Source organism: Ctenocephalides felis, unplaced genomic scaffold (genome assembly GCF_003426905.1).
Source record: "Ctenocephalides felis isolate EL2017-DRISC unplaced genomic scaffold, ASM342690v1 CF-g0.4_SCAFFOLD_02444, whole genome shotgun sequence".
NCBI lineage: Eukaryota > Metazoa > Arthropoda > Insecta > Siphonaptera > Pulicidae > Ctenocephalides > Ctenocephalides felis.
In genome coordinates, this window is record NW_020538598.1 from 2,538 (window position 1) to 14,788 (window position 12,251).

A 12,251-nucleotide genomic window follows, 5' to 3' on the forward strand; every position below is an offset into this window, starting at 1 on the left:
TTTTTCAAAAAAAGGCAAGGAGAGTAAGTATCTGGAATCATTTATAAAAAAATTAGAAAATTAGAGAGAATTAGATAAATAAATAATTAGAATGATAAATAAATATTCTTTTAATTTTATGTATTTTTATTTTTTATGAAAAAAAATTCTTTATGAGGGGGCCCCCAAACAAATTTTGATACGGGGCCCCGATAAGGCACGCTACGCCCCTGTTCTCAACATGCAAGTTCAAATTAATTAAATATTGCCAAATATTGTCTTATATGAGAAATTACACAAGTCAAATTAATCATGAAAACTTTGCTCTAACTAAATTCAATTTTGAAAAATAAATGATCGTGAAGAAGGTGAAAATATAATATTAGTAATAATAATTTTATATTTTTTTCGTACTACATATTTGAAATTATTAATCATGTTTCTAAACAGTATGCCAATAAAAACTAATAGAAAACTAGTTTTTTATATTTATTTCTTGAATAGATTATGTGAATTAAAATCAAACCGAACGTTTTTAAGAAAAAAAACGAACCTTCATTTCACGAGAGATGAGAAGGTTCCAGACCTGTAATCTTACTAATTAAATTTATTGATTTCTCAAGCTAAACAAAGACCGTGTGACTTGATCAAAATATTACAACTGGAAAAACATCTGTCTCATTTGAACTCTGAAAACGGTTGCCTAAATACAGTAAGATCATCTCAGATAATTTTTATAACCAATTGAAGCTGTAAAAATACGCTTGAAAATTGAAATTCAACATTTATTTATATTCCTTTAAAATTTCAACAGTTTTCCCGAGTTAATAACCGCATGCTTATATTTAGACCCTTCAGTTACAACCGTCAACGCCGAAAGAAGTTTTTCAAAAATAAACCTTACCAAAAACTAGCTAACTAGATGTATGTAGCATTTCAAATCATTTTTTTGTAAATAATCGACTAAATCAATAATATAGAATGAGAATTCAGGTGTAGCAAATTTTTTCCAATTAATTACAAAGAAATGGCCCATCCGATATTTGCCAAATATAATCAGCACGATTCGCAACCGATATCTTTCAAACAGTTTTTGAATTTATAAAATAGTTTCAGGATTTTTGGCTAAAACGTGGACGGAATTTTAACAATTTCCTCCAACTTTCAAGGCTTGGCTTCTAATGATTTCCTGGCAAAAACCTAAACTTCACCTTGAGTAAGTTCAAAACTTAAGCAGGCGGTTAGTTAGACCTGTCACTATCGTTCATAGGGATAGAAACTTACAAAAAACTAACGCCATCATCAACTATAAACGATTTAAAACTGTGAACTTTAATTGTTTGTAGGAGTTTTGAAAAAGCGACATAAATATGGATCATAAATAAACATTTCTTTTCATTTCATGCATTTTTTTATTTTATGAGAAATTTTTGCCTTTCTTGAGGGTCTCCAAAGAAATTTTCATACGGGGCTCTGCACGCTACGCCCCTGATTCAAATGCATTTAAAAGCATTTTGATATAGCTCCATGAGGACTAGCGTTTCTCAGTTTTGTACGACGATCGGCCGAGCCGTTTTTTTGTAAATCGTAGAAACGTGAAAAATTTTTCGTCCACGTTTTAGCCTGCAATTCTGAATCGATTTTGAAAATTCAAAAATTATTCGAAAGATATTGGTTTGAAATCGACGTGATTAGTTTTTGGTAAAGATCGGCTGGGCCGTTTTCTTGTAATAAAGTGTTAAAAAAAATTTCGACAATTTTAAATTTTTTTATGGTAGATACCATAGTCTTATAAATCATACTAAAATATTACGGCCCTACGAGTCGTTTAATTTTAAAAATTCGTATCGTTAAGTTTGTAAAAATTAGTATCGTTTTTCGGCGTTTGTGATGAATTAGAACTTTCATCGACGTTTGCTCAAAAGTCAAACGATTTATTTCGATGTGGATTATCTTTTCTCAGTTTTGTGCAGCGATCGGCTAAGCCATTTCTTTGCAATTTGGAAAAAAGTGTTAAACTTTTCGTCCACATTTAAGCTCATACTACTGAATCGATTTTAAAAAAAATCAAAAACTGTTCGAAAGATGTTAGTTGGAAATGATACTGATTAGTTTTAGGTAAAAATATACCGAGCCGTTTTCTTGTAATTAACTGTTGAAAAAAAATTTAAGCCGATTTTTATGGAACATTTTTGGCGATATATATCATGGTCTTATAGAGATTACTAAAATATTACGGCCTTACGACAAGTAGCTTAATTTTCAAAAATCATCAAAGTTTGAGAAAATGAGTAGTTTTTTTTTGACGTTTGTTAAAATTAAAATTAGGCGATTTACTTGGTATAACGATAGAGTACTTGGTCTTAATGAACATACTAAACTATTAGTCCTACGGCAACTAGTTCAATTACAAAAATGATTGCTTTTCTGCTTTGCTAAGTTTTCTTTTAGAAAATACTCCGAGTTAACATGATCGTTTTCAATTATGTGTAATAAATCCACTCGGAATACTTTTAATCACTCATAAATTAATTTATATTTTATTGATTAAGTCGATTATTTACACATATCGGGAAGTTCATGTAACTTGCCTCAAGGCAAAATACCAACTAGTTATGTTTGTTTTTTTAGAGAAGTATTCTAGAGAGATACAAATTTATATTACACACCGAAGTGATGAAATACGTTCATCAATAATTACAGCTAGTGTGTTAACCTAGTATACAGCAAAAATATAGATAGAAACATTGAGTTCAAATAATTTAAATACTAGATTATTGGACTACAAGAGTAGAAATTAATTATTCAATAAGCTCATCAAAGCATATAATTTTGAGTACCAACTTTTGATTAGTATTGTTATTCCTCATCTAAAAACAGAAAATTATGATTTCCTCAGAAACATATTTTATTGATAAATTTCCTTGCAGAAAAATTTTTAATCTTTTGCATAATAATCTAAGTAACTTAATTTTCCATACAATTTATATATTTAAAAAAATCTATAAATTAGGAGGCAATTTGATATCTCTGAAATATGTCACTAACTCTTATTATTCGCCAATCATTATACATACTATAAAAATATAAAACAAAACACATGTTTTAATGTACTATGAGTATATATATATATATATATATATATATATATATATATATATATACAAATATTTATTTCAATAAATATTTTTTTACATATTTATACATTACATAAATAACCTACATATATATATATACATATATATATATATATATATATATATATATATATATATTAGGTATCTGACAAAAAAAACAGTATCTTCCATTAGTGATATACTATTCGAAATGTAAACAATGACAGATTTCCTTTAAGATGTGTGAGATGTTGATGGTGCCATTGGATCATGCTTCTGACGCGTCGTCTCATGTGTTCGTTTCAGTTGGGCATAATATTCTAGTTCCGAAGCCGCTAGGGCTACTCGCAGATCATTTGCTTCGCCCCACATATGACCCGTTCGACTACTCTCGTATGCTTGTAAACCTTCATAGAGGGATTGGTGAAAATCACTCATTTTACTAGTGCCTGCTTTCGGAGAACCCGATCTCTCAACAATTGGCTGCGCCACTCCACTTGGAACAGAATCTTCTTGAATAGAACTCAATCCGGTGATAGGACTACCACTTCGACTCCCACGAGAAGAAGCATTAGAACTGGAATGGGTAGGTGATCGTACAATACTTTTTCTTTGAATCTTATCTTGAGAGCCATAAGACGATTTTTGGCTTGCACATGAAACCGATCGAGATCTGAGATTGTGTGAAACGCTATCATCGTCTAAATCTTCTGTGTAAACAATATTCCTAGACATTCTACGCCCATATCTTGATACACAGTCTCTCTTTTCACGATTTTTTTTCAAAATTATCCTGCTATCTGATGCATGCTTCTCTCTACAATATAATGTATCTATTTGTTTATATTCCTCAGTATTGTAAGGCACATCAGAGGTATTACTGTATGCCGCTCGTTTCTTGGTGATTCCATCATCAGATATGATATCACTCAATTCATTACTATTTCTTTTCCTATATGTTCGAACTTCATCATCACTGCATATTCCTGTAGAATCATTTGATTGCACATAAATATTTGAATGTGCATTTTTCTTGTAAGAAGATATCACAGCAGGATTATGAATAACTTCATAAAGAGCGTTTTCCAGATCAATTACATTCTTTCTTGTTAACCGCGATGTTTCAAATGGTATGTCACAACTCCTGGCAGAAGGACTATTATTCCGACTTATGCGCTCACATTTGGATTGCGGACTAACGGATCTTGTTAATCTCTGCTCATAAATATCTACAGGAAGAAAGTTTTGCACTCCCTTTCTTGTTTGTAATAAGTTACTTTCATCTTCCTCACACCACCGAGGTTTCCTTAAATATAATACAGGTTCTGAATTCTGAAATTGTAATATGGGTGCAGCATTTACATAACGCAAAAGGTATGGATCATAAAATTGATTCTGATTATAACTCTGCAAAACATCTTCCTTCATTAGTCCGTTGCAGTTGTATATTTCCAAATCAATTGTTACCAAATCTTTGTATATTTGCATTTGATTTATAAAATCATGTGTTGCATTAGATTTTCTCTGATTAGTGGCATGGCTCTGCTTTGCACTGTGAGAAAATTGATGTGGAGAAGCTGAGCCAGTTGTAGATCGAGAGCGTGGTGACCCTCTAATCTCCATTGATGTAACAGTAGAACTACTCTCAGATGGTGATGTGCTTTGCTTTTTCCTACGCTCGTTGTCTTTGCACCATTGCAAGTACGACTCACGAGCAACCTGTTCCTCTATGGCCTCATTGGTCGCTTCCCAATCAGTTGCTTTGAGTTTATCTTCCAACATAGTCTGTTCAATAAGCAAGTCTTCACTCTGCTTTACTGCATCGTTAATCTGGTTGATATCAGCCTCACCTGGATGATAGCCTGCAAGACCTAAACCAATTCCTACTGTAGCTTTCCATGGGTTACGAATTGAATTATAATGTGAACCGCGCTGATAAGATAGTCTAATAGGCTCATAACCACTGTTGTGTTCAGTAGCATTGAAAACATTAACAGGCTCAGCTGCATATATATATACTTCGATAGGTCTATTATACATTTCAGATACTGCTTGTATCTCTACATGATTTCCATGTACATTATCATGTCTCTTGCGATTCACATAACTATTGAAGTCTTCTGTCACATATTGAGCAAAATAATCACGATTCTGATAAATATAGTCCATAGTATTTTGTCGCACAACAGAATGCATATCCTGATCACCAAATATTTGATCGGAAATAGCACGAAACAGGCAAGCCCCATCATCAACCATTTCCCTCACTTCTAAGCCCCTAGCATTGATGAGAGCTTCAAAGCGCTTGTCACGAGCTTCCCACTCAGCTTCAGTAAGCCTTTGATCGGGTCTTGGACTGTATTCATCACCACTGTTATATCCCGACTGCTCTCTGACTGCTTTAGGCTCCTTTTCCGAACAAGATGGCACAGGACTGCTATTTCTTGAAGCATTCTTTTTGGTTTCACGTGGCTCTCGTTCTCTTTTATTCTCTGATCTTAATTTGCATCTTGCTGTGGAATGGTGTGGACTGCAGCGTACACGGCGCTTACTGGTACTAGGAGAGTGCTCTTCATATGTGCTACTGTGATTCCCATATAATGCTATTTCTCCATTTGCATGATTTGAAGGAATGCTATGAGTATGAGATCTATTTTGTGACCTTGTTGCTGTATTTTGAGAATTGTGGGTTTGAGATTCACTGCTGTCCTCATTTTTAGCGGTATTACACTTCTTTGATGGCTTTATGGTCATGTTGACAGTTAGTAAATTGTTCACCAACAGAATTTACTGAAAATGATTATTAAAAGAATATATAAAAAAATATTTGTCAATATTTGTAAAAAATTTGAATTTCATTAAAAAATATAAAATGAATACATGATCGATTGTCGATTTTCAACTGTCACTACTTTTTGTTCATGGATATATAGACGTCCATTTTCCTATGTCAAATAACAATCACTATCGTGAATATTTTGTATTATCTCGTTCGAAAAAATTGTATATGTCTTTAGCGAAGTCAATTTGGTATTAGTATGTCGATTAATTCATTGAATTAATTTCAGCATTGAAAACGTAGCACAAACACATTCGCAGATGACACTCACCATTCGGATTCTCGTTGTGCATGGGGTGTGGAAGCCATTTCTTTATCAAATATCCATGAGAAATAATTGCTTAATGTAGATTATTCATTGCAACGCACTTCATCGAATGTTACATATCTACACTTAACAACATATTTCAATCTAATATCCACCAAAATCAGATTTCAACGCAAAAAGTATTTTAGGTTATATTAATGTACAATATTGCATATCGTCCCATTAAAAAATATCTACAAAATGATACTCAAATATGAATATAAAAATTTACAAAACAAGCACTGATAACAAAAACCACTTGTATTCTAATGAAATTAACTAAACTGTTCCCGAAATGTTAAAATGTATTTTAGTGATACAATCACGAGAGAGTAAGATTTCCATATTTAATGTATTATACTATTTGTCATGACATATGAAACAGCTGGCAACACACACATACAAAAACATTCGAACAATCTCGAATGTTCTGTCAGTAGTGCTCGTCCTGCTCGCCACGCTGCCGAATGCATGCGCCGAACAAGGTACAGAATACTACAGTGTGCAGAGGTGCAGAGCATGGGAGCATGCGTCACGATAAATTGTCATATATGATACTGTATGATACGATACACTGCATATGAGCATATGTACACATACATATACATTACATACTTTAAATAAAAAAACTGAAATGTATTTATTATGTACGTTTCGACAATAGATACGTGTCGTCTTTCAGCAGTTATCACCAAGGTGAACACATAAAAAGTTCTCTTAACTCAAACTACATGAAAATCTTTTATCCTTAATTTGTTGTGTTCTTTTTGGTATGATCTGCTGAATGATTAAGCATATATTGTGTCAAAACGTACATAATTTTATATTACTACTTCATTTTAGACTTATTGGTGACTTGGTCACTAACTTTTCACAAACATATTCCAACGTTGAACAAAAAATCTCTGCATACAGTAGATTGATAGACTTTATTTGAAGCTATATGTTTATTAATTATATATTTAAATAATTTAATATTTATATATTTAATTTATATATTTAATATAATTAATTTATATTTCCAATTATATATATATATATATATATATATATATATACCCACATCTGTGTTTTTTGTGTGTATACCCACATTTACGTTTTTTCAATGTCATATACTAATATTTACCATTTAGTTGAAAATAATAATGATTGTTGAATGTAGAACTGCTTCAAATAAAATGATGATCCTCAACTCCCACAGTTAACAGTTTAATTATCCTTTTAACAAATATTAAAATATGTTGCAAATTTATTTCCAATAGCTCAATTTATTTTAATGCCAAGGGTTATACAATTTTTTAGTCATATCTGTAGATGTGGATGTATAAATGAATGTTTTTTTTTTTGATTATTCACGACTAAAATATTGATTTTCCAAATGTATCACGCAAAAAATGTTCGTCTGCCTTTGTGATTTATAGTCATAGCATAAGATGCACATGTTGAAAATTGAAATCTTTTAAAAGGTATAACAAATTCAGAAAGAATTAATATATAGCATGCGCGGTAAAGGTACAATATTACCATGGATTTTTCTACCCAAAATAATTGCTTCAATAATGTTGCCATATTTTAACTGGCTTTTAGTATTTTAATATCTAAATTGCATTTTTCTTACTAATAATTCAATATACATTATTACTTAAGTTTATGTTTGAAGTGAATTAGCCAGAAAAAGACCTTGAATTTTCATCTATATACCTTTATCCCTATCTTTTATTCTTTTAGAGATATAATAATGAGAAATTGGTTGTTTTTTTATAAATAGATTTTTTTTCATGAAATCTTGAGCTTTTTGGAAATCGTTTGTACTAAAGTTGTGGTATTTTCTAGAATCCGTCAAGATCTCTTAAACCAAGTTAATTCTAGACGGAAAACGATTATTTTTAATTTTGGTGGAAATGGCACTCATAAACTATTTGATTTAAATGAAAAAAAAACATTGTATTCGTCTTTTATCTGCATGATAACTCACTCATTTTACACGCAGAAGTACTCATTTTCAAGCTTATTTTGAGTACTATAAAACCCATTTTCATATCTAGCCCAATATTGTTCCTAGAACACTTTATAGAACATCGATTTATTAAGACTTTAATTGATATAATTTTGTTCATTACATGATTTTCGTTAAAACGTATATTTTTAGAAATATTTGCAAAAAAACGATGAAAAACGATAAAAATAACAAATTTTCAGTAACCAGTAACTTGGAAAGTAATTTCTTTTTTGAAAAACATTTATAAAAATATTTTTCTCTTCTAATTAGTTGTTTTATCGATATCCGACGTTATTTTGAAAGAAATACAATTGCACCACTGAAATCCCCACGGAAAGTTTTTCACTTTTGAACTTGAGAGTAAGATGAACCTAATTCCAAAATTTCATGCAAATTGGAGCACATTAAAAATATTCAGACCCAAAACGCTTCATTGACTTGAGTAAATATTTCGTATCCAGTGCCAAACATATAAATTTTTGACACAATGAAACTTCTAAATAATTTTTTGAATTTTTTGTATTGTGATTTTGTGAAGTAAGGCAAAACACGACTGCATTTAAAAGTTAAAAAATAATATTCTGTCAAATTGAATTATATGCTAAGTTTGATGTGCCATCACTGACAGACGCATGCGCAGACTGCATCACCTGTCAGACGAATGTTGACTTTAAATCTTATATTATTTTAATTTTTGGCACATCTCAGCTGCTTTTCAGCAATAATAATGTAGACATTACATTTTCCTTATTTATATGCATGATTTTATTATATTTTAATATTGCTTTAGCCTATAAGTCAATAGAAATGTTTGGGAAATGACAGTCTTCATTTGTTTTTAATGTCAAACTATGCCTTAATTTAAGAGGATTAACAATTCACACCCTGTTACAGAAGAATTTTATATATAAGATATTATATACAGTGGTGAGTGGTGTTGTCGGGCCGAAACGCGCCGGAACGTCGTTCCGGCAAATCATTTTTGAACCGGAACGCGTTCTGGCAAAAGAAATTAAAAAAAATCGCTACATACAGAAAGTGATTTAATAAATAAATTTTATAAATTATAATTTAACCAATTTTTATTAAACGTTCCTATTATTATAATAAACATACATATATGTGCACAAAATGGGTTTTGTTTCTTTCCTTTTCGAACGGAACCGCAACAAACATGAGAACCGTTTTTTGAACCGGGTTATTAATTTTAGCGTTCCGACAAAAAATATTAGCACAACACCACTGTATATATATATATATATATATATATATATATATCGGAAGTTCCGATTGAAATTCTTTATAATTCCGAATCGGAACTATTACCTTACCCTTTATAAAGAATTTCAACATTATTTACTAAATTAAAATCTAAATTTAGTATACAAATTAAATTGTCTAAATTGCCAAGGATTTTACATTGACGAAACTAGCCAAAATTTACACAAAAGAATCTTTCAACATAGAAATAATTCATAAAATAAAAACAGTATAAAACAATGCTTTCAGAACATATAAATAACCTTCAGCATAACATTGATTTTCTAAACCCCAGTATTTTACATTTTGAAACCGATATATTTAAAAGAAAATTTGGTGAAATTTGTCTAATATCTTTAAGCAATAAAGCAATCAACAATATACATACATATATATATATATATATATATATATATATATATATATATATATATATATTAGGTTGTCAAATATCTCCCTTCCGCTTTTTTGCTCTTTGTTTATAACACAAAAAGGCGGAAGGGAGATATTTGACAACCTAATATATAATGCGACTAGTTAACTTCTCGTAGAGTAAGTTATTGTAATCGTCTAAAAATCGAAAATGAAACTTTTTGCATATCTTCACGTTTTGAAGGTTTCTGAACATTTTTGCATACCTTAGAAAAAATTGATGTATGTATGTGTGTGTGTATGTATGGACAATTTTTTGGGCGCACGCATCAACCGATTTGAATGATTCAAAAAACATTCCATTTTTATTGATAGGGAGATGCCCTAATTAGAAAAATAGGTCCAGCCGTTTCGGAGATACGGAGCTAAATTGCGATTTTTGAGAGAACTAAGCATCTGATTTAAATGATTCAAACGAATGTCTGCTTATATTGACTAAACGATTGTTTTTGGAGAAAGAAAAAACAAATAAATTAAAGTTTTCTTTTTTAATTTTCAAAAAATTTATTTTTGGATATCGAATTTCTAAGTTCTTATATTTTATCTATAACACACGAGTAATGAAAGCTATAGTATTTATACTAATCTTTTTAAAAACATTTAATATTCCTCGTACATTTCAATACGGTACGGGAAGTTCCTGCAATTTGCCTTAAGGCACAATGCCATACACCACCAGTTTAATTATTAATTTAAAGATGGTTTAGAGTAAAATTCTGTATTATAAACTTCATGAATTTTTAACATGAAGGTACTACTTTTACACCATTAATGAAACATTAAACAAATATAATAACATACATGTAATTTTTACACAGATTGAAGTGTGAACAACCCATATTAGACTTGATGCTGCTCGGATGTGTTCGAATATAAACAAAGGCAAAAATAGAATTACAAAGTAGGGTATTCGCGTAGTAGTTCGTGATGATGATGTGTAACTTGTTACTTACGATGCTAAGAATATGAATAATATTAATATAAATCATTAAAGAACCCTACCTGAATGTTTTTATCTTTTCGTGTACTTTGCTAATTACGGTTTTGCCGGGACCTGATGATATTGGCTCTCCTAAATTTTCTTCCTTTTGTGATTCAACTATGGCTTTCGCCACATAAAGATCGCTTTCGTTCATTGTAAAATTTTAAATGAAACACTTGAACATAATCACAAAATTAAGTAAATGTATTGTCTAATTCTATAAAAGATTGAGATTGTGATAGACCATGTACTGTGGCCGTTTGCATTGCAAGTAACAAAAGGAGTTAAAGTTCAGACTATGTATAGTATATTACACTGACAATCTGTTTAGAACATTCGTGTTCGCCCAATATACTCAGGGTCGTACAGATCATTAGGATAATAAGATTTCTGGCATGGTGCTAATGCTTTGTTAACAAGTCATTTATGCATATGTCAACTTTCAAATTTTATTTTTATAGCTCGCAAACGTAATTTAAACACACCCACAAAATAAATTTCGTCTGGTTGAAATTATATACAAATATGCTATTTACCTTGATTTAAGACGGCCGTGAACCAAATGACCAAAATGACTTGAGAATGCAATTTATCCAGGGTTTTTTATTTGATATTGGAAAACTATACTTTATTCATGGAAAACAATTATAATATAGAATGCTCAAATTATTGAATAAAATATATGCAAACACATTAAAAATACATTTAAATACACATTGTTTTACCTTTAATTTGTATACAATTTAACAAAAATAATCTCAACTATTTGGTATACTTTGAAATTGAAGCTAATTGAAGAATTCCTTAATAAAATATATTTATATTAGTACATACTTTTACTTCTTGAGTCGATATATACCTAGGTTGCGTGGTAGCGGCGTTCAAATTTTATATTTCGTTTTTGTTTGTTACAAAATATCTACGTAGCATTATTTCAAGAATATTGCATATAAAACGATGATTCTCATTTTAGTCATATATATATATATATATATATATATATATATATATATATATATGTTTAATTTGAGTTTAATATTCGGGCGTAACATCAATAAAAATATTTATATTATTTATATTATATTATTATATTATATTATTTTTATTGATGTTACGCCCGAATATTAAACTCAAATTAAACATATATATCAACATCAAATTCAAGACTATTCAAAAATATATATATATATATATATACATAGCTGGGCATTAACTCGTTAATCCGTTAATCGTTAGTTAACGAAGTTAACATTTTGATTAACGGATTAACTTTTAAAAATGTTAACGGACACGTTAACTTCCGTTAAAATGCAAGAAGTCCGTTAATCGTTAATCCA

The 12,251-nt window shown here is 30.2% G+C and overlaps 1 protein-coding gene across 1 annotated transcript; it reads right to left on the reverse strand.

Annotated features, from left to right (window-relative positions):
- Positions 1-3,286: 3,286 nt before the first annotated feature.
- LOC113380886 lies at positions 3,287-6,517 on the reverse strand. The gene is made up of 2 exons (XM_026619941.1): positions 6,206-6,517; positions 3,287-5,885 (listed from the first exon to the last, which is right to left on the reverse strand). Exon 2 carries the CDS (start codon positions 5,847-5,849, stop codon positions 3,330-3,332), a length of 2,520 nt encoding a protein of 839 aa, XP_026475726.1. The 5' UTR covers positions 5,850-5,885; positions 6,206-6,517; the 3' UTR covers positions 3,287-3,329.
- Positions 6,518-12,251: the final 5,734 nt, after the last annotated feature.

Excerpts from the sequence above, each read along its gene's own strand:
- LOC113380886 (XM_026619941.1), bottom strand. The coding sequence starts at position 5,849 with ATGACCATAAAGCCATCAAAGAAGTGTAATACCGCTAAAAATGAGGAC.